General features: G+C 37.1%; 1 protein-coding gene across 1 annotated transcript in view; it reads left to right on the top strand.

Moving 5' to 3' along the window:
• The window catches only part of PLCH2 (phospholipase C eta 2), a 151822-nt gene that overhangs the window by 114386 nt on the left and 13417 nt on the right, over window positions 1-24019 (top strand). The window contains exons 11-22 of the mRNA XM_026085468.1: window positions 1207-1378; window positions 2282-2389; window positions 4999-5157; window positions 13743-13835; window positions 14907-15007; window positions 15618-15715; window positions 16606-16788; window positions 17243-17350; window positions 17542-17666; window positions 20535-20619; window positions 21306-21452; window positions 22387-22466. Of these exons, the coding sequence (XP_025941253.1) occupies window positions 1207-1378; window positions 2282-2389; window positions 4999-5157; window positions 13743-13835; window positions 14907-15007; window positions 15618-15715; window positions 16606-16788; window positions 17243-17350; window positions 17542-17666; window positions 20535-20619; window positions 21306-21452; window positions 22387-22466 (1459 nt within the window). The remainder of the gene's footprint in view (window positions 1-1206; window positions 1379-2281; window positions 2390-4998; window positions 5158-13742; window positions 13836-14906; window positions 15008-15617; window positions 15716-16605; window positions 16789-17242; window positions 17351-17541; window positions 17667-20534; window positions 20620-21305; window positions 21453-22386; window positions 22467-24019) is intronic.

Genomic DNA, 24019 nt, shown 5'->3' with positions numbered 1-24019 from the left:
TATTTTTAGCAAATATCTGACAGTTCAGCCACTTATCTCTGGATGTGCATTCCAGTGATGCCAAGATCATACTCGGATGGTTGCTCCAAGGATAGGTGGCAAGTCAGGCAGCAAAGTAGTACAAAGAGATAGGAGCCCAGTTGTGGAGAAAGCAGACTGTTCAAGAGAAACAGGATTTTTCTCTACATGCATGTTGCTCAGAAGATCAAAGAATTATAAAATGAGAAGTTTTATAAAGCTGACGGTACTACCAACCTCTCAAGAGTCAAAATGTTTGTGTTAATCTATCTTTTTCTCCTTTTAAAAAAAAATAAACTGATGTATCTCCATGGAAATCTTCATAATTGGTTTGCAATTCATGTATCGTTCATAATTCATACTTACAAAATTACACTATATGTTGGCTTTTGTGCTCATCCTAAAAATGCATCATCTCTAAACTTAACAGGAATCCATCTTCAGTGTATTTATATGTGACACCACCCACACTCATATTGAAGTTTTATGAGTCTTATATTGATGCCTTTGAAATCAGGCATTGTGATTCCTTGGCCTCAACCTGAAGAATCAAGAATAAATGACAACAATAAAAAACTAAATCTAGAAATAATGTTTACTGTCTTTGTAGAAGAGGCTCTACCTTTATGGACAAAAGCTGCAGGTTTGTTCGTATGACACTGCCCTTTTGCCAGCTAGAAAGATTTTCACAGAAAAGCTAATACGACAGGTTTCTCCATTGGTTGTTGGAGGTGGGAAGGTAAAGACAAAGCCCATTTGGGGATCTTTTCAATTCTTGGAAGCTTTCTTCACTTTACCTGTGAAAGTAGGAGAGGGGTGAAGGACAGTTCAGGGAGGAGAGTTGAAGGCACTGACTACATTTTGCTCAAGGTTGGCTTGTTAAAATCTGATAGGAAGTGGATGTTAGGACTCTGTAGTGTAGGAAGGTGAAAAGTGTGCTCTGGAAAAAATGCATCGAGTCAGAATGCAGAAATTTAATTACCCTGTGACTGTCAAAAATGGACTATTCAGTTTGGGGTGAATAGTGGGATATCAGTCCTGTGTCCAAACTGATTTGTTGAACTCCACTGAATTTCATTAGTAGTGGTGCCTATTACAGGCATGGCTCAGACAATAATAATACTTACCCTCTTTAGTGCTATAAAAGCTRAATTTGCAGTTGATGATACTTGCTTATGTCTCTGCCAGGTACCCTGTTATCTTGTCAATTGAGAACCATTGCAGTGTTGTTCAGCAGAAGAAAATGGCACAGTATCTTATAGAAATCCTGGGAGACAAACTGGACCTGTCCTCAGTGCACAATGAAGATCCTGCCAAGCTCCCTTCACCAGCGAGTCTTAAAGGGAAGATACTGGTTAAGGTAAAAACCTATTTGTTTTTGCTCCTTCCCTCCTTTTTTGTGATGATTACAAATTCTACCTGCTATAAGGGGGTTATACAGATACAGCTGTGTCATGCAACCTAGTGTTTTAGTGAGAAGTTTACTGTCACCTTTGTCTCTCACCAACAAGAGAGGTTTTTTTGTTTGGTTTGTTCATTTGGGGGATCTTTTTTAGTGTGGACTTTCGCTAAAGAAGTTGCCTACACACTAATATAGTCAGTAAAGCTCCTAACATCTGTGATAATGATTTGTTTAAAAAAAGACTTAAGTCTGCCTTACTGTACCATTCTTCTCTCTCTCCCTTGTCATTTTGATTCTAAAAGCACTTAGCTCTTAGAATCCTTTGTTGGCTCTGATTCTGCTGGGTACAGAAGAGATTTTAGCAAATACCTATTCTCACTTGAGAAGTTCTGCTTTGAACCCAAGCTACTGTAAATGTCTGGCCAGCTCTTACTGTAAGCGCTGTGCTTTCTGTATTCGCTTAAGTTTTGCTCAAAGCTTACAGATATCTATCCTAAATGTTTGATTGTTCTCCCATGAATTAGAAAATGTCATCTCTCTCATTTTTTCCCCTTTCATTCTTTCTTGTTCTTCTGTATGTATTTTTTGTAGGTTAACATTTTTTCAAGCCATTAGTTTGAGATGTTGACTTTGGTACTTTGGGGTATTCTTTGGTGGGGGATGAGAGATGACAGGTTTATTTTATACAGAATCCTGGATCAGTGTCTTTGCACACACTAAACCTTAGTGTTTGCTTGGAATATTATCATTTCCACTCTTCCTAGGAATTACTCTTGTTTTTGTAATGGGTGATGCCATTTATTTCTGTGTCATTGCAAGAGTTGCATGCTAACCTGTCTGTGTAAACATTCCATGTTCTAGGGGAAGAAGCTTCCAGCCGACATTAGTGATGATGCAGAGGAAGGTGACGTGTCTGATGAGGACAGTGCTGATGAGATTGATGATGACTGTAAATTAATGAATGGAGATGTAAGTTAAGTGACCATTCGAATATAAATGTATGTTAAGATTTCCCATCACAGTGATAAGGAACCTTGTGTGTCATCTTTGGAATATGGATGTGATATAATCTTTGGGACTCATCACAATTTTTTAAGGTTTTAGGCCTTTCTGGGGACAGATTTGACAAAAATGCATACTAGACAGCACCAGTTCTAGTGGTAGTGCTTGAAGTCTGGAATTTTGTGTCTGTCTTTTAATATTTGAAATAGTAATGTCTCTTACAATTCTTTGTCACGTCATAGTGTTCTTCCCCTCAAATGCAAAAAAATAAAAATAAAAAAAAATCTACCTGTGTCAAACTGGTTGCTGTTATAGAGCAGTCCTTTAGTTTGCTGAATGCTGGGTTTGGGTTTTTTTTTTTTTTACTGTAAGAAGGTGCTAAAAAGGGAGGGGAATGTTCATCTCTGCTTTCTTCAGTCTGAAAATATTTATTCTTTCATCCTGTTTAGAAGAAAAATTCTTCTGGCACTTTAATTTTCTGGCATGCAATAAGTGTGACATTGCAGCTTAGAGAAACAATTTAAAAGAGACATTGGAACCATTTAATAACATAAACCTGTCTATCCTGGACATATATTGCATTTGCAATCCTCTCTCCTTCAGATTATTTCATCATTTTGTATTATGGATATGAACCTTTTGATTTAAAACTAAAAGAGAAGCTGCTTTATGAGTAAATCTGCCTAAGGAGGAAAATAGTGTTGATGGATTGTATTTTAGCATAGCACTTTTCAGTGTTTTAATTCTGAGATTCTGCRTTGTTTTGATACTATATTTTATGATTTTTGACTTTCTCTCTTTGCATGATGAACCTTTTCAAAGTGAAAGGTATTGTACAGCCCGTGGTGATAAAGCAGGCTTTCAACTRTGAGAGCAGTCATAGTATCAAGGACTGACCATTCTGAACAGGGGAAAAAATGAGCTGAAAGTCAAACCAAAAGCTTTTACAAACCACTTAGGAGCTACCAACATAGTTATCTGTACAGGGGAACTAGAACTAGGCAAGCTAAATAAAGTCAGAATTAATTGGACATTTCTTGAGTTTGAAATTTTTTACTATGATAGACAAAGTTCATTCAGCTTGTTCTTCTGAATTTTCTAGTTCTTTTGTCTGTGTCCACTGGTATGGTAGAGCGTTTCAAATAACCAGAGAAAACAAAGGAGGTGATGTCACAACCCTGCTGAAATCAGAAACATTATGGTACTTAAGATACTGATTTTGTAGGTTTTCCAGCTAATTTTAGTTTTAAGAAGATTTGGTTCCAGAGGATCCAGATCCAAATGCTTGAACAAACAGAAATGTTAGAGTGTCTTTCGTTGCTAGAAATGACTTTTGCCATGATCCTCTTTAACTCAGCCCACACATATGCTATTAGTAAAGAGCTRGCCAATGATATTTATTTTTCTTCTATTAAATGGGTGGAGAGATGAATGCTAGGAAGAAAGTGTCATCCCTCCTAATAACTTGTTACTAGCTAACTTTATGGCTGGGTGTATTACTTTCACTAAAGACTTTGACCTCATTGTCTTTTTTACTAACAGTTTCACTTTGCTGTGAGGTTTACTGATGTCTAACATATGAGATTTGCTACATCTGATTCTATTTATAAGCCAAACTTTGAAGAGCTCAGAAGATCATAGCTTGTTTCCTGGCAGAATTAACTGGGAATTTTTAAGGCCTACTGAAGAAATAAAATTTTTTACCTTATAAAAGACCTGGAATTGTGAGTTTAGGCCTCGTGAATGAAAAAGAATTGCAAAGATGAAAAGAGGTTTCTATTTTAATTTCCCTCTCTTCTTCACACAGGCTATGATCTACCCAGAAGGAGGGAACAGGAATTCTCCTAAATTTTGCCCTTGAACTACTGAAATCCAGATTCTAAAGCTACTCCCCTTCCATCCAGTTGAATCCTGCATCTATTGTAGTTGCAGAATCAGCCTTTACATAGCATATGAATGCTTTCCATCAACCCCAATGTGTGAGAGATACTCAGACTCTGTATATATATCCTTAACTATTAAATTTCAATGAAGAATTGCTTATTAAACAGCACAATGGAATAGATGAATTTTTTACTAAATAGATATTGCAAAACATAGCATATATTGATCCAGTTCAGTAGGAGGAGTCATCTCAGTATTAATTATGTTAGCACATCCTTGGCTTGTAACAGAAGCATGTGTCATCTGAATAGGTTTGCTAATGGTCAGTCTTGGTTCCTTTCAACCATTGAAGAACTATTTTAGTTTTACTTCCTCTGTTTTCATATAACCTGATTACACTTTAGATCTAACATCTGCTTTAGGGTTTCACATGTCTGCATATCTTCTGTTAAGTCTGGTATTGAGCTGCAGGTAATTGTTTCACAGTATGCAAATGAAGAAATTGCTGGGTTATTTGGCATTCTCCAAAGTAGTTACTAATAGTCAGTTAGAGCAAACCCTTCAGCTAGGCTTTTTTTTTTTCTTTTCCATCTTTTTCATGCTCATAGCATTTTAGTTTGTATTAATCCTGGCTGGAATTACTAAGACTTATTTCATCACTACCTTGTCTAATGATTCTGTTTTGTTTGTAGGCATCTACTAATAGGAAGAGGGTGGAGAATATAGCAAAGAAAAAACTTGACTTACTCATAAAGGAATCAAAAATCCGTGACTGTGAAGATCCGAACAATTTTACAGTCACCACTCTGCCATCATCAGGGAAGGCTGGTCAGAAATCAGATATTAAGAAGGTGAACATATTTTATTGTGCTTCACTCATTTGTAGAGTTGACTGGTGGGTATTTTTGTGTCTATAGCTAGCTAGTGCTATTATTTCATAACAATAACGTTTGCTTTTTAAAAGGTGGATGTCTAAGGTTGGGTTTCTAAATCTATTTTGAGGCTCCCAAATACAGACAGGTTAATTTACCTGAGGCATCTGCAGCTATTATAGTACTAATGAAAGTGAAGAATGCTCAGCACTGCCCTTAAAACAGGATGCTGTGAGCCACAAGATCAGTGTGAAATTAGAGTGACTGCTTTGACAGTTTTGGCCAAAAATTTTAAAGGACCTGGAATTATGAAAGTATAATTTTAATCCACGCTCCTTCTGTGGGCCTCAGTGAAAACCAAGAAATCATTCTGTGGATGACTGGAAAAGATTGCTGTTCTATTTGTTCTTCTGTTATGGCCCCTTCTGCTGTAGCTGGGTTTTTTTGTTTGTTTCTTTATTTTGCTTTTCAAATCTGTGAGACTTCAGCTCAAGGAATCTATGCTTTTGTAATGACTAGTATTGTCTTGTTGTGGATGAATCCTGTGGGCTTTATGCTTATCCTACCTTTTAGATCATAAAGGTGTTTGAAAAGGCGCGGTTGACTGTGATGGTGTTTCTTTTTGTTAGAAATGCTGAGTATAAAATAATCTGATTAATCACTTAGCATTGCGGTTTCAGAAATACAGTTCCATGGCACATTCTGCAGGAGAAAAGTTCCTGGTAAGGCTGAAACCCCTTAGTTCTTGACTTCAGTTCTTTTCTCTCCCAATGTGGTTATAATGTTTAAAAGAAACATTGGTACTGCCAGTGTAACAAACCATGCTGCTTATGGAGTACATAATATTGAACTTATTACACACTAGTTAACCACAAGAATTAGCTATTCTCTGTGTAAACAAAGTCGTTTCATCAGATAAACATTAAGAACTAGAAGCCAGATCATTCATGACAAAACTCTAAGTTAAATTTTACTTCAGGGAGAATAATAATAATAATAAACTGGATGGATTGTAAGGCTTCCTGATGCTCTTGGTCTGAAACTTTATTTCATTTGATTGCAAGCTGAGCAAAGCATATTTTAGCTTGATTTCTAACAGACTTATTCATTAAATATTTGTCATATCTGTGCATATCGTCACTGTAGAGGGGGCTGCTTGGCTTTCAAAGCAGAGCTTGTTATATAAGAAGTGATACGTATTCATCTAAAGTTAAAAGCTTATCTCAGATCAAGTCTGAGGAGAATTTAATTACAGTAAGTTTTTGAGTACACATTTTACTATTTGGAGGATTTTTATAGTGGTGGAGCCAGACGCATAGTCACATTAATCCTGAATGAATCAGGATTTGATTTTTCCAATCTGGAGCTTTAGGTTACAGTAGTAATGGGACTTCCTAGTTTTCATCTTAATTATCATAAATATGTGTTTTGGTTCAGATTCACATTCACTGTTCAGCACTGGATACATTGTGTGCAGTGAGAAATATAGGATCTTTTTTTTTCCTATGATAAACCATTAATATCAATTTTAGCAGGTGTTCCTGGAGACTTAACTATCATTAGTAAACTGGGAAAGAAACAGGGAATGTACTTCCCTGCGTTAGAGAAGTTCAGGGGATTCATTTAATCCATCAGACAACTTGGTGCTAGTGGAAACTTATTTTTGGAGCCACAAACTGGAAATGATCAAAGCCACTTCTGGAATGGTTTGGTGGGAGTAGGGAGAAAAGAGGCTGGATTGGACATTCTACCAAGATGTTCCACCAGTTCTATTCTTCTTTTAAGAAGAGGTATAAATGCAGTGTTGCAGAGTTGTCTTGTTAAACAGGAACAATGAGGAGAAAGCATTTGGTGTGAGTTAACAGCCTCCTGAGAAGTGCAGAAGGATTTGGTATCGGTAAATGCTATGCTTTCCTATGACTTTTGCTTATGGAAAAGAAATGAATGAAGTGTGATGCCATCGGGTTGGTTTGTTTGTTTGTTTTAATAGATGCAGTCATAGCACACAGTCTCTGTTTCTGGATACATTGCCTGTCACCCTGAACAATCTCACATTGCTTAGCTTTAGTGGTGAGGGTACAGTGAATATAGGTCTCTGCTAAACAGTTTTATAGTAATATGTGGGTTACGTATAATTTTAAAACACAAATTTTAAAACACAGATTCAACACATTAGTTGAATTATTCCTTGTGTCAGAGTCTTATTACTGAAATCAGGGAGATTGATGCAGATATAGGGTTGCAGAACCAAGTCACATGTTCATGTGGATGAGGTTGTAATCGCTTACCTCTGAACTGCAGCTGTGTCTAGGGCAGGACAGAGCAGCCATTTGACAGCATATAGCAATTTTATACAATATGTTATGACAGTAGCTTAGCGTCAGGTAAATATCTTAATTCAGACAAAGGTACATAGTCATGAAAGTTCTATACTCACCAAAGAGCTGACTTCATTATTCATGATGATACAAGCAGGACATGTAAGGTACCTGGCAAAATGGTCTGCTGTTGTGATTCGGTGTGAGTAACTGTGCCATTTGGGCTTGTAACCATTAGCTGGAAAAAGACTTGTCTTGACTAGCACATGATTTTCTTGGTATAGTACATTCATGCTGGCTACACTGCCAGGGCTGAATGTAATCCTTAAGAATGGCACAAGCAGTCCTGGTAGTAAGCAGAAATGTGATCCCTTTTTTGGTAGAGGTCTTGCATAAGTAAGTGTGTGTGCTTTTTCTTTTCCTAGCAGCTTCTTGTATGGAAAAAATGTTATGGCCAAATTAATTCATTTGTTTGTTTGTTTGTTTTTTGCATCAGTTCAGTAGTAGTAGGTGAAGAGGGGGTAAGAGAATCTGCCTTGAAGGACACCAACTACCAATAACTTTGTTCCAGCAAATCATTAAGTCCCAGAATGAAGTGAGGCACTAGAAACACTGCAGAAGGGCTCAGCTTGCAGAGACTGACTGGTAATCATTTAAACATTCAAGCATTTAGGAGGGCTCAGTGCTGATTTGCACAAATAGAATAATACATTACATAATGCAAAATAACAATAGCCCTTAAGCTAGGAGCTGCATTCCAGCAGCAGAGAAGACAGCTGTAAATATTTTGGGAATGTGGCTTTGCAGGAGACAGCACAGTGATGTTGCACTGCTGTGGTTTCATATCAGATCATTGCAAACAGCTTCTTTCCACATCTTGGCAGCAGAAAATGAAGTTGTTCAGATACGGAATAATGGCTTTCTGTACCCTCGGTTACAATGTTCAACCTCACTCTTTCTTTTGCTCTTTCTTTTCTTATTTTCATCAGGCTATGTATTTGAATATGAGCTTGCATGCTCAGAATAATGCTTCTTACACAGAGATTTGTTAATTGTAGCAGCTAAAAAGCTAAGGAAAAGAATCTGGCCTAGCCATAGCACTGAGATATGAATTTTGTAGYGTCTATTTGCCACTACTTCCCACCCTCCCATCTCACCCTTTAGAACAGAGAGTTTTGTGAGGTGTTTGGTAGTAAGTCCGTCTGTAGAATAGTGATTTAGGTCTTGTTAGAACTACGTCCTTGTTTTAGGATCAATGGTTTGCCTTCAAGCTGTTTGATCCCGAAGCGGCAGCTTGTCGTCTTTTCTTCGTTTCTATCTTAAAAGCTGAAAAAAAGTCTGAAAGCTTTCTAGGCTGACCTAAGACATAGGACTCATCAACAGGGCAATACAGTTGATAGAAAACTATGCTATTGGACATCTGTCCTTCAGAAAATAGTGATTTGCTGAAGTGATTCATGGACTAATGATGGAACCTAAATAGTTTATTCTGCAAACTTGACTTGCTTCCTGTCAGTTTGCCTGCCTCCTTGATTCTTCTGTAGTCTACCTATTGAAGAATCTGGTCTACTTCTCTCTGAGAGACCACTGAAAGTATGGTCAAGAAGCCATGCAAGCTTCAGGCTTTGCAGCAGGATCTACATCTCTGGGGTAATCCAGCATGTGGACTGCTTTAGAGCCAAAGATCTTCCTTTCASCGAAAACTATTAACTTAAAATGGCATGCCTACAAGAATATCTTACCTACTGTTGGGACGTGGAGACATTTAAGCTTGTCTTTGAGAAGTGAGAAGTTCGTATAGCCCACTCAATAAGGACATAACAAGTGGAAATTGGTACTGAGTACACAACATCATATTGAGTTTGTTTGCACCAATCCATCATGGTGGACAGAGTTAAAATTATACTTCTTCCATTCTCAGAGAAGTGACTGTTTGTGCACAATGTGTTTTATAAACATTTACTGAATAAAGGAAGATTATTAATTAGAAATAGGAAATTACGGGACAGAATGACGTAGGTTTCCAATTTACCTAGTGACTTTTTAAGCCAGATTGTATGAGTTCTTGACTCTCCTAAGACTTGTTTCCCTAGCCAAAGACTACCTTTCCTTTCTTCCTCTTGCAATGTTTCTTTCAAGCAGACCCCAAACTTCTTTGCCTTTAGTTCCATCCTCAGTATCGAATTTAGTCTTAATACTGGTGTTCTTGTCTTATCCTGAAATTTCTTCTCTTATGTCCAATTAGTGAAAGAAAGGAAGGAAATAAATTATTTTTTCTTGCATCTCTCAGTCAAAAAAGCTGCTTGTGAAGTGATTTGTTTAATCTAATAGAGGAAATCTTGCTGTTTTGGTCTAAGAACCCTTGAAGAACATGAAAATTAAATGCCTTCCACCCTGCTGACTTTTATGGCTCATATTAAAAAAAAAAAAAAAAAAAAAAGCCATGGATGTTTTACTGTGTTTGCCTTTGAAATGCACTTGGATTTAGACACAAAATAGTTCTTAAAATAGATATAAAGGCACAGCAGTTTTCTAAAGATTACAGTGAATTATCTTCTAAAGTGTCAGTTCCTGAAGATGAAAATGAGCTTTCAGATGCAAAGGAGCTATTCCCCCTGCTCCATTACAGTCTGGTAGCTGTGAGTTCTGCAGGTTACCAAAGCATTGTAGATGGGGAATAGCTCATTCTAACCGTATCAAAGTTTTACTTTTTTTAGGTTTATTGACCTTCCCTTTGTTTTTCTATATGAGCAGTTAAATAGAAGTGTCCTCTTTTACTCTTTTCAACTTCTTGTGGTTCATTCATGCCTCAAGGAGCTCAGATTTCTGGAATAAGCACCCATGTGTTTTGGATGAGTTTTTTTTCAGAGCTGTTGCCATATATGTGATAGTTAATGAGCCATTGTGCAGGGGTCTCATTTCTTTTAGGCTGCTGCCCAACTCTGCCCTGAGTGGTTCTATCTGTCAAAAGCTAAAGTGTGAATCCTTTAGAAACTGAAAAGGTTTTAGGATCACAAACATCTGCCAACTCAGGCCTGAAAATCTTGAGGTGACGTTGTGTCACTGGGGACTTGGAAAGCATTTGGCAGGCCCTGTTTGCAACCTCTAATGATTTCTGATTGAAAAGTGAGAGCCAGCTCTCAGAAAGGACAGATTCTTCTGACATCCATTTTGGAGAAGGAAATAATTCTCAGAGAGTGGAGGTACTGCAAACAGAGAACTCCTTGCTGTTCCTAATACTTCCCCTTTAATCTGGAAGAAAAATCTCCTCATCCTGGAAACTGGTATACAGTGTACTTACGGGCTAGTGACTAAAGTTATAGAAATCATTACTAATTGTTTCCTTTGTAAGAGCACAAAGGGCTCCAAACAGATTAAATATGGTAAATTATACATTCAGGAGCTAAACATTTCAATCACTTTTAATTTGATGGCTTTCCTCCTCTTCATAAAAAGGCAGATCAATATTGTTCTCTCAGCTGTAGGCAATTGTGTAACATGTTTAGAACAGTCCCTTTTCATGTATTCAGCATGCGTGAGCATAGAAGTTAACCACATCTACACTAGTTCTGACAGACTCTCAGAAATCAACAGTTTATAAATTGTCCAGTATTATAACAAGGTTTTGCAAGTTATTAAATTAGCCTACTTCTTGGCAAATATTTTTTTAACTAAAAATCACTTTTTAAGACAGGGAAAAATGCCTTTAATTTCAGAATAAAACTATTCTAGTATTTTTATCTCAGAATGTCTACATGTGGAGATCTGTTGCCTTATCTGGAAAAGGTCTCTTATCTGATAGGTGAAGGCCTTTGAGATATTTTATAGCAGGGATGAGGTAGGGAAGCTAATGTGGGTCAGACCTGTGCGATTATTCCACTCCATGATTCCCATCCTTGTCATGTTTACTAAATAGTTCTTCCTTCTGATAATCTCCAACTTAATAACTAAATTAAGTGAGAAACATTTTCCCAACCTTTGAAATTTTGGAGATTTCAAACATAGTTACATCTTGGGGCATAATGCAATCAACTTCTTGTAGATTTTGTACTAAAAAATAGGTCAACTAAGATCAAATGAATCAAGAATAACCAGATAGCCAAAACACTCACCTGGAATGGGGAGATTCTGGAGTCAGGACCGCAGTCAGAATTAGGTGGAACTGGGAGTTGAACCTTTGTTTCCCATTCSCAGATGACTGCCCTGGCTCTGCACTGTATTTGGCTATTTCAGTGTGGTGGGGGAGTTTTATATCTTTTCACAAATTCTGTCATGGGTCTGAGGAGCCTCTTTCAGTTAAAGTTTTTTGAAATGTGTATGTCCTATAAAAACATGGTTCTTGGCAAATGCCATTATGTCATAGAAAATAATTAAAAATTCCTCGAACAGCTCTAGCCAACTGCTAGTCAATAAATAGCATGACTTTCTATTTATAGGATCATTGCGATCTAGAGGTGCAAAGACCTTTTGGTCTGGAAAATGTCACATTGTATCCAGAATGAGGATGGTATGGGCTTCTGTTAAGAAACTGACCTAAAGATTTTAATAGAAAACTTAGGTTTGGAAGTTCCCGAAGAATTCTTTTTGATTCAAACAGAATTCTACAAGATCAAATTAAAATGGAATACTTTCACCTTTTTTTTTTTTAGATATCTTAACATATTTATTGGTATCACCCTGATTAACTGTCTAAGATAAATCATAAATCTTGGAACAGTGTTAGCCTGGTGCAAACATAGATTAAATTTATTAGCATCATTTAACTTTTGCATCATTGTGAGATAAGATTTTGACAGCAAATATTAATAAAGTATTAGTAAGAAGGGAATATGTTTTCTTTTTTATCTTATTAATATCTTATTAATAATGTCATGACATCTTATTAGTACCTCCTATTGTTTATATAAAAGCCACGTTATAAGGAATAATATTTTCTGCATTGATGTCCATTCAGTAGAAGTCTCCTTTTAATTTGCAGATACTTAGATTTTTGTTAGCTGTTTTTATGATTTATGCTTGCAGATGARTAATGAAGTGTGGCAGTCCTAGGAAATGTGAATTGGACTTTGGAGAAAGAAGTGCTTAGCAGTTCATTTTTTTGTATTTTGTTAGCTTTTTAAATAAATTGTTTTTTATTAACTTCAGATTTCATAGCTGAATTCATTCAGTTAACGATGATGCCAGGTGAAGATCACTGTCAGATATGCAAGGCTTTTTTCTGGCTCAGAGAGCAATTGGAGCATGAAATATACACAAGTGATGACTTTTTAACATAAGAATTTGTTTTCCACTGTGAAACCTGGGCATTTTTTTCTTGGCTGTGTATATTCTATGCATTTACATTTGTATGTTAATTTTATRCTGATGGCTATTTATAAAAATGTACTTAGCCCACAGGCTACAGTTCATGAACTTGAGCCATTGTCATTTTAGAGGTTGTAATAAGCCACAAAAAGATTAGGAAGATTGTTGCATACAAATGAAAAATATTGGAGACCTGCCAGTAAACAGTTTTACTAACTGCGGATTAAAACTAGACTAGAGCTGGAACTCAGCTTCCCAAACTTTCTAGTACAAGAATTTTTTGTATGCTTTTAAACCTAAGGATTTATGTAGTGTGTCAGAGAGTTATCACTGTAAGATCCATTGCAAGGCCAAGACTTATAGAATCCTTCTGAGTAGATGTGAGTCAGAGTAGATGTGAGTCAGAGTAGTCTGTGTGTTATTAGGCTGAAAAACAGTGAAATTGTAGGGTCATGTGTATGTCCAGTAGCACCAGTGAAGTATATACATTTTCAGTGAAGTATATACATTTTTAGGCACTACAAGAATTCTGTTTTACCGTGGAGTATCCTCATAAAACCATGTGATTTCAGTCACACCTCCTGGCAGAAAAAAAATCCTGTTAAACTTTGCTGTGCAAATACTAAGCTGTGAAACAGTCTGGTGTCAAAGACTGTATGTGGCTTGGATTCAAAGTAAAATTTCCTAGCACATGGAGGGTAGGTATTTGTGTCATTTCTGTCTGCTCTGAAAGTGCCTGTGGGCAAATATAATGTCAATTATATCTGTGATACAAGGTTTTGTACTCAGCTTATAGAAAAAATGTTTGCCTTAGTCTGGTCAAGTTSTGTTGACACTTTAGGATGGATTGCTTTCCAAACTCTTTGTGATGGTGTTTAAAAGTGCTGTCCGCAGCACTCTGATCTGCTGCCGTTCATTATTCTTTCTGTCTGGTCACCTTAGAATAAACTTGAGGATGATGTGGAATCTGGGCAAGACTTCAATACCAACAAACGGCACAGCCGATCATTGATGGGCAGCTTTTCTAAACGGAAGGTAAGCCACTCGGTAGATTAGGTCTACACTAAAGAGTGGACTCTTGGATAGAACTTTCTCTGTTCACAGTGGTGGGGGAGGAATGTCATAATTGCATTGTCTGACAGAGGCTTGCTATCAGACTGTTCACTGATTAAATAAGCAGGACAACTGGTTAATTGTGCATAACAGCTTGTTTCAGTTTACATCAGAGTCTAAATTTATCCAAGATCTAGTCTGGAAAAACATTCAAATTAATTTGCGTTTTCCATTTAAAATAACTTAGCGTTGCAATTTAACTAACTAGAATAACCTTTTTTATCCTACTTTCTCTGCATGACACAGTACTAGTAGTAGCAGTGGCACTGTAGAAAACACCTTTTATATGAGGATCTACAATTCCGTTATAAAAAGGTTCTGACTGTAGGCTGAGTCTTCCCCATGGGCATGCATATCATTCTGCTAAACTGAAGGGTATTAAAAAAGCTGCTTCTTGGCATAACACAGCAAGATTGTTTCTGGCTGCTCAAATGTTGATCAGATGGACATGGTATTAAAAACCAGTTGGTAGTTGTGATATTTCATACTCAGTGCAAAGCTTTTCAAGTAGGAATACCGATTTTTCAGTGCCCTACTGGGGCCTTTTAAAGGATCCTGCTTTTTTCAGAGCGAGGAACGGGATGTATTCTCAAAATAGGAGAAATTATCTCAAAATAGATACTTAAAATCAATACTGCCCTCAAAATGCTGAAATTTTGCTGATATGTACTTACAGACACATTCAATTGTTCCAGCGATATGGAAGCTGTGGACATCATAACAGCTACTTTGTGTTACCAGAAAGACTTCCCCAAATCTGTATCTTATGTTGCTTTTCTTACACCATAAAACTTGGCAGTAATTTATTTGATTCTTTCATTGAAAACCCTTCTTCAGAACACACACAGAWATTTTTTTCCTCAATTTTTATTATAGACCATTTTAACTGCCTGAGTTTATTTTTCTTCTCCACTAGTTTCTGCAATAAAGAGCAACTCTCTTTTGCATATTGATATCCATTGTATATAATGGTTTTATTTCCTTATGGCACAGAAAAAAGGAAGCAAATTGAAAAAGGCAACAAGTCTGGAAGAGGGTGAAGATGATTTGGACTCTCAAGGAAATTTAGCCAGGGGCTCTGTACATTACAGCAGGTTTGTAACACATGATTTGGCAATTTTGTGTCTAAAAAGATGCGTATGTGAATGTACCTAGTAAATAGATACACTTCAGCTCTGCAAGCCAATTTGTTGAAGGGTGTCTGCAGGCATGTGACAGGAATCCTGTATAAGGATAGGATACTTTGGCACCTTCTCTGGGGAGATTGGTAGGTATGCTGTGAGTGACAACTTGATGCAAATGAGGAGGATCAGAGCATCCCTTTGTTGCTTTGTTGGGATTTAAGAAGTATTTCTGTTAGTGCTAAATAAAATCCTGTTAACTTGAGAAGTACAAATATATGTGAATAAATTGATATCCCACCCTTTGGTCTCAGCGATTTAGAGTCCTCCCCACCAGATCTTGTCAGGTCTCATGTCTGCCACTAATGTGTAAGAACAAGAGTGACTTGTTCTGTATACTTTCATGCTCTCCCCTCTAAAGCTTCTGTGCCTTGACAATGAGGCTCCATGTGGTGTAAAAATATTTAATATCTCCTTGGTAGAAGAAAACCTCCTTTTATTTCTTCACTCTGATTTTTTTTAAATTCAGAAGAGAAAGTTTCTCTCTTAATTTATGGGAAATTGTTTTCTTTTATCTTTCTAGGATAAACCGACAGAAGAAAACAATGAAACTTTCCCGGGCACTGTCTGACCTGGTGAAATATACAAAGTCTGTTGGCATCCATGATGTTGAAACTGAAAGTAGGTTGAACTAAAAGTCTACTAAAAATAATTGCTGTGCACAGAAATTGAAAGGCTTATGTTCTTATAGCTATTTTTATAAAAGCTGTTTTTTTGTCTCTTTGCCTCCTACCCTGTGAAGAGTTTGACAGAAGACTTGCATACAGTAAAACTATACTATTTCAAGGTGGCTGACCGCTTGTTATTCAGAATCCACGAAGTGAGTCTAGAGTTGTGTGACAGCTTCATTAAAGGAGATAAAATTTACTACAAGTAGTAGTAACACATGTAGTTTTTGCTAGCTTGTGTAAAGTTTGCTACACATCACTTATATCCTGGGAAATAGTATGGGACTTGGATATGCTCTTAGGTGGAACGGTCTGAAGAGCATTCATTGTTTCAGGGTCCTCATGTTTACAAATCAATAGAGGTGTCTCCAAAGCTGTATATATCCTAAAGTTTTGATTTTTCTTCAGATCTGATGAAACACCAGCATTAAATTGCTAGAAGATTTCAGTCCTCTTTCTATGTTTTCTGCATCTAATCTTGACAGGAATCAAGGATTTTAGTAAAAAAAAATCAGAAAGAGAGACTGGTCAGAAAGAGAGACTGGTCAGAAATCATACTTTCCTTGACCAGATTCAGAAAATCTTAAGAGATTTTTTTTTCAACTTCCTAAAGATGATTCAGGTCACTTATTGTACTTGGCTTCATTGTCCCAGCCATGACTCCTCCAATAAACACGATGATTTTGCTGTAATGGAAAAAAGGATGATTCCCTCTGTAGTAGAATGTATTCCAATAACACTTGATAGTTATGAGTTACTGGTGCTCTATTTTGAAATGCTTTATTTAAAAAGAAATAAATAAAAAAGGAGATGACCCCTAATTTCCTCCTCTCTTCTTTGTAGTCTCTTCCAGCTGGCAGGTTTCATCTTTCAGTGAAACAAAAGCCCACCAGATACTGCAGCAAAAGCCAGCACAGTATCTGCATTTCAACCAACACCAGTTGTCCCGCATCTACCCATCTTCTTATCGTGTAGACTCTAGCAACTACAATCCCCAGCCATTCTGGAATGCTGGCTGCCAGCTTGGTGAGCAGAAAGAAGCTTTGTTTTATTTGTTTTAATTCCGGAGAAATGTTTAAATAGAGGCTCCAGAATCACCTGTTAAAATACTTCCGAGTTCTCTGTTCATTCAGCTTTACTGACATCTGAGTCCTCCTTATTGTTTTCCGTATTGTTACCTACATAGATTTTCTCAAACATGTCTTATGCATAAGCAAATGTCTGACAAATGGAGATAAATGAGCTTCCTTCTTATCACATGCAGGAAGACTTCAGAGTTCAGAACTCTTCTGGAGAGCTTCTCTCCCTGAAGCTGTAATGTATGTGATATAAGAGAATTCTTTTTTTCAACATATATGAGTTTCTGACTCCAAGAAATAAAATTTAAAAATATTTCTAGGTGTTCTTCCTTTATCTGGGAGGTACAAACAAGAATGTCATTAATATCCTCTGTTAGTGATATCACCTTTTTTTTGAGCAGTTGCATTAAACTACCAGTCAGAGGGAAGAATGCTGCAACTGAACCGGGCCAAGTTTAGTGCCAATGGGAATTGTGGCTATGTCCTCAAACCAAACTGCATGTGTGAAGGTAAGAAAAAGCAGGAAGAAAAGTTGCATGCATGCTCTTATGCTTATTGCATGAGAAGAGTAGGCATAGATCCCGAGTGTAGTTTGTAGAAAACGGGATTGCTAATGCTAGAAGCAAATAAGCTAGAAGGTATCCAATGCCATCCCTAAAATTGCACTTCTTTCAGATTATATGGCTTCTTGTTTCTACAGGTGTCTTTAATCCAAATTCTGAAGACCCACTACCTGGTCAATTGAAGAAACAGCTGGTTCTAAGAATTATCAGTGGTCAACAACTCCCAAAACCACGGGACTCCATGTTGGGAGACAGAGGAGAGGTATGGGACAATTGATGATTGTTTATTTCCAAATGGCTGGGGTAAGGATGAGTGTTTCAATTCGTGCAGTTATTGTAGAACATGAATAAATTAGGCAGGTCATTAGCATCCTAGATCTTTAGGTGGTTTTCATCTCTTCTAAGCATCACAGCAGCAGTTTGATTTTCCTCTGATTGTTAATACAGTGCCTCAGAGACAAGCAAAAGGGCCAAGAAGCTCAGTCATCATGATGGGGTCCTAGTCACAACAGGACTCTTAAACCTYCACCCCACACCCCAGCATATAGAGCTGAATCAGTTTATCTCTTAAATTCTGTTAGAAAACTGCTGAGCTTGTCAGGCAAGACAAATGGAGTTAATTGGGAGTCCCTCCCTCTGCTTTGGTGAATCTGTTCCATTCAACACAGTATTACTACTGGTTTTCTTTCTCTCCTTCATTTTGGCTTCTATTGCGTGATTTTCTGTGATGCCTCATTTTGTTTTATAAAACCCGTGGCAACTCACTTATGGAAGTAAAATGAGCCAAGTCTGCAACCCCTTGGCAGCTTTTTGAAAAGATTTTGTTTGTTTCTTGTGCTTTCTGTTGGTGTTGTAATAACACCTGTGTGACTTTATTAAACATTAGTCTTAATGTTAGGATGAAGCAGTTATGTCAAAATAAAAATTTCCTTTTAGCCTTTTGCCTGTTAGAACCAGAATCAAACCTCTGAAATGAGTTTTTAGATGGTTTGATTTTATATGAATGTTGCAATTATCTTCTAAATACCCTTTCTCCACAGAACTGTGTAGGCCACTATGTCAGACTGTGTAAATTTCCCTAGAAGATAAACATAGGGTCATACTAAGGCCCTAGTAGGCCTATTTATGTTTTCAATCATTTGTTTGCATTTTCATTTTTCTTTCTTTCTTCCTTTCTTTCTTTCTTTCTTCCTTTCTTTCTTTCTTTCTTCCTTCCTTTCTTTCTTTCTTTCTTTCTTTCTTTCTATTAATACCACATGTGTAACAGTCTGGAATATGTCATAATTCAAATTAAGACCATCTTTCAGAAGATGAAGAATAATCTGTGTGGTACTTCCAGTTTATCCTGATTAGAAGGGTAAATTAGCTCATGCAGAACATAATCCTGGAAGAAAATTTCCTGAGAATGTGAATCTAATTTCCTACAACTGCATGCAGCCACGTTGTTGGTGTTTACTTCAGAAGTACCTGCAAAACATACAAACTTACTCCCCATGCCAGAAGCCAACAATATTTAGGAAACTTAACACTGTTAAGATAAAATGCCCAAATAATCTTAGGAAGCAATCTGCACCCAGATATCAAACTTGTGGTTAGTTAGCACTTGCTGAGCTTCTCAAAATCAGAAGGAACACCAATTTATCCTGCCAATTTTCTGTGCCCTCCCCCTGCCCTGGTTTGATTGCTGTCAGTGTTTGAGCTAAGTCAAGTGTCTACACTGCGTAAGCCAGTGTGGACTCAGAAATAACAGCCCTGTTGAAAGCTACAGACACTGGCTTCTTTCAGAAAGTTAGGTGCTGTTTACAATTCCATGTTCATTTTATCTGTATTTCACTTGCACACAATTATACCAGATAAAGATCAGACCTTTCATGTGCTGACCACTATGTTATGAAAAACGCATTCCAAGCCCTAAGCCTTTTGTAGAACAGAGCTACATGAACAAGATAAAATGTTTGACAAATACGTTATGCAGTCTTTCCTACTGAGAATTCAGGTGTCTTTCAAAGAGTAACAAAAACCAGATAAAAGATATTTTGCACTTTAGGGGCAAAGTATTCTATGGGCTTATGGGCACAAGGAACATTCATTTCTGTGAAGCATCAAAAAGCTTCTTCTTTCCTGCTGAGACCACATTGCCTGTTTATGTTCTTGGTATTTGAAAGCAGTAACAAGCTTTCCAAAGATCTAATAGGTGATGAGAGGTACTCTATCATCAGTGTTGCTGACAGGGAGATGGATGGTGGATTTCAGTATCAGGTTGCCATTTCAAATGATGTGTTTGAATGGGTCTAGCATAGATTTTATATGATTTGCATCACCTAGTCTGTATCCCAGGCTGGAACACAGGTTAATGTTTTAAAGCTTCCTGACTTTTCCGACCCTTTGTGAATAGGGATAAGAGGTATCACTCTGCGAATCAGCTCTGTGAAAATTTAAGGTCATTCTTTCTGAGAACCCAAGAGATATTTATAGACTAACGAAAAAGGTAGAGGTCAAACAGGCCAAACAGAGGAATCTCTCTGGCTAGCCAGTAGAAGGTAAAGACTTTGTGCAAGAATAGTCTTTCTCTATGATCCCCAGAATGTCCATCCCACTGTTGCCTTCAGGGAATTTGTAATTCAGTTGAGATTACCGTTTAGTTGAAGAGGTCTCAACAGGTCTCAATCTCCTGTACCTTGACCATTGCCTTTTTCGTTGTGCCACGATGGTTTTATAGACACTAAGACTTTTAACAGATGATTCTCATTGGGATTGTTTTCATTTTACTGCTTTAGAACATATTTGTCATAATGACTGTTGTGAATGTATCTTAAAGCTTTCGCTCAAATATCCGCTGAATTAGAAAACATTCATATAAAGACCAGTGTTTAAATTTCGTTTTAGATTAGCATAGAATAGAGCAGAGAAATGATCACAAGTCCATACAACATGATCATCTTAARTTATGCCTTTACAGTGATTTGGCCATAGGTCTCTGATCAGCATAATAATCATTTACAGAAAGGCTTATGATGAAAAATTATTGGGAAAATAATATACAATGTTCACATTGTAAAGGTTAGCATTGTGCTTCAATTTTGTCTTTGTCGCTCTTTCTTTTCAATATTTATTACTTCCTCTTTTCCAGATCATAGATCCATTTGTAGAAGTAGAAGTTATAGGCTTACCAGTTGATTGCGTCAAAGAACAAACTAGAGTAGTTGATGATAATGGTAAGATCATGGGGTTTTTTGCTTTTATACAGCTATCTGAAACATCCTCATTCAGGAAAGCTTTTGAGGAATCATTTTAGAAGTTTTGTTCTTAAAGAGACAAATAAATGAAATTTGGTGCCTATTATGGCAAAACACTGAAAAATCCATTTAAGGATTCTTGGTGTTAATCAGACTTGGGTCTTGAATTACCCAAGTGAGTTGGTATAGTGTTGTGAAGGTCTTGGTGTAAAATGAGCCATTTATCTGACTTCTCTTTCTTTATGATAGAAGGGTATTCAGAGCTATAGCAGTGATAAAAAGAAGGGACAAGAAGCCATCAACTTCTGAAGCCTACCCTTACGCTTCAGGGAGTATAGAAATGTTAATAAGGAAATTATAATCATAAAATCTAGATTAGAAAAGACTTCTGGAGGTCAGCTTGTCCAACCACCTGCTGAAAGCAGGGTCAACTTTAAGTGAGATTCATTTATGTTTTTTGCAAAATCTTGTGCTATTGTGGCTCCTGCTGAAATGAGTAAGAGTACTGAATTTTTAAAAACAATGATCAAACTATTAGGAAAACTAGAATGACCACTGCAGTTTAGACTTTCCTTTTATAGGCAGTCGTCTTGCTTCATGTCTCATGAACAAAACACCTAAAACAAACAAAATATCAAAGCTATGTCAATATCTTTCATTCCCAGGTTTTAACCCAATGTGGGAGGAAACATTGATGTTCACAGTGCACATGCCAGAGATTGCACTGATTCGGTTCCTTGTGTGGGATCATGATCCAATCGGGCGTGATTTTATTGGACAGAGAACAATAGCTTTTAGCAGTATGATGCCAGGTAAGACAGAAATTGTGAAATAACAAATCACTTGGCTAGGACTTCTTCCTGTGGTGAATGAAACTGCAGAAGGCTGTATTACTGTGTGTGCATCTGTCTGCAGCAGGAAGTTCTCCCAAGAGACTAGGCGTTTGAACTCCTGAGTTCTCTATCCAGGTCTACTACTGACTTACCAGATGACAAAACTACATCAACTAACTGTGTGGGACTAGATTTTCAAAAAGATGCATAAGATTGTAAAGCAGGATGGCTAAATATAGTGAACTTGAAAGACTACTGTACATAATCTTTCCCTGTGTTATTTCATACTGCTTTTTTCCCTCTTTTCTTCCCACTGGTTTTTGAAAGTCGCTAGTCTTGACTGGAGTTACTACTATCAGTAACAGTTTAACATATGGTAGGCATTTACCTATTCTAATGGTGGGATCCAAATTAGACTATTTTCTGTCTATTTCTTGATTTTGTTTTCAGCCCAATCTCATTTCATTTGTGTGTATATTTTTCATTTTCTTTCAAAGCAAAGGAAATTAAAAGTATTTTGTGGTTTGTTGATTGAGACTGAAAACAAACACCCAATCTCAATAAAATAAACTTGGTCGAAACATCTGCAGTATTAGTAAGGGACTGTAAATCTGCAAGAAAGTCAAGTTTCAGTCAAAGATTGACAGCTGCAATAATGAACACTAGGAAAAACAGGACAAAATTTCTTTTTTAATATAAAAGGGACAAGAAGAAATATCAGTTAAATTTATAAGTGCTGTGGCTCTCAAATAAATTGAGTGTGGCTAGGTAAAGAACAAATCTGGATGCTTAGTATGGGGAGCAGTTGAGAGAAAGCTTATTAATTTCTTTTGCTGTTTACAAAAGGGAAGTCTCTAGATGCTCTTTCTATCATCCATTACTCCTTGACAGCTTTGCTTACTCTGTGTTTCAGGCTACCGGCATGTATACCTGGAAGGTATAGAAGAGGCATCCATCTTTGTTCATGTGGCTATTAATGACATCTGTGGTAAGGTGAGTGCCTTTGGTGCAGAGTAATGAATTTTGCCTGTGTAAATGTGCTGACAGGATTTTGTATCACACCAGGGAAGCCCAGCAGGTAAAGGTCCAAGCTAACCTATTTATCAAACTAGAATAAATTGCTTTGCTGTGATTGTCATAGTAGCCTGAGATCTTTCTAAGCACACAAAGATACAAAGGCAGATCATAAGGAATATTATAAAAAGAGATTCTTGCTGTACCTTTTTGAGGGAGGCATAGGGAAAGATTATTCCATTGCAGCATATACACATAGATACAATGAGTTTGCTTCTGTCCAATACATTAAGTGCACCTTACTCAACAAATGCTTATACACCTCAGCCACTGAGCGCTTTCTGCCTGCAAAGCTTATTCTATGAAGGCCCTGTCTGCCTGAGATTTTTTAATTTTAATAAAATTCTTAGGGATTATTTGCTTAGGGACTTTTCCATAATAACATTTAAAGTGCAGGGGAAGGATGATCCCTGTAATTATTATTGGTGCTTATTATTCACTGTTTCTCTGCTAAGAGTGGTGTGCTTGTTTCATATGCAGGAAAAATAGAACCATCTGGATGCCATGTCTGAATTCACATAACTCCTAAACTGAAAGTAAAGCTCCAGCTTCAAACTTTTCCTAGGGCCAGCTGAAAATGAGAAAACTTCTTTCTTCCAGTGCACTGGATTTAGTTACTTCTGTGGTATTAATTTCATTGACAGTCAGGTGGCTAAGTCCTTTAAGAATCAGAGAATGAGTTTAGATCCAGGCGCAATGGCAGACTGAGCTTTCTGTAGTAGCAAGCTGACATACCAGCATCCTGACAGCAGGAGGCGGCATTGAACAGGCTGGGAATTCTAATTTCTTTTTTTGTGTTGCTGCTTATATTGGGAGAATTTTTTTTTTTTAATTAAAAATGAAAGCAGCTTTTTAAACTGCTAGATTTYAATCAAAACATTTATGGGATGAAACTGAGATAACTCCCAGGAAAGTTTCGTTGTATACTTATGGGAAGATGGGCTGTTTATGGAAAGAATGTCATGTTAGACTTTTCAGTTAACGTCTGTAAAAGGAATGAGAAGTCAAGCTGAGTTCCTGCCTTTTTGTCTGATGGCTAACCTGAAAGCCTTTGGGCAGATATAGCTTCTTCCTGACAGGACTAGGAGTCTTGTCTGAAATCCCTTGTGATGGCATTTATGAATCTGTTTGAATTTAGCTCTAAGGAAAAAGAGACTTTTAAAGCTTTGGGTGAAAGAGAGTTGGTTGATGTTGGTCTGAGTAAGATAGAAAGCAGATGAGCAGTGTTTAGTTTCTGACTGTAGGACCTGTCACAGATAAATGGCTAAAACTCAGGTTGTGATAAAAGGCCAGCTAATTCCAGTCTTCAGGGAAAAGCGATGGCAGGCTGAGCATTTCAATGATAAGATCTTTTCTGGCTATGTTTCTGAGTTCAAGGAAACTGTATAGGGCTTAAGTCCTACCTGGTTTGGCCATGGGTAGGGATGAAGTTGTATCAGTGACCTTAGAGACACTTGCTGGATGCATGCATT

The sequence above is a fragment of the Apteryx rowi genome, unplaced genomic scaffold (assembly GCF_003343035.1).
Source record: "Apteryx rowi isolate R43461 unplaced genomic scaffold, aptRow1 scaffold_67, whole genome shotgun sequence".
Classification (NCBI taxonomy): domain Eukaryota; kingdom Metazoa; phylum Chordata; class Aves; order Apterygiformes; family Apterygidae; genus Apteryx; species Apteryx rowi.
This window is presented reverse-complemented; position numbering and strand designations above follow the sequence as displayed.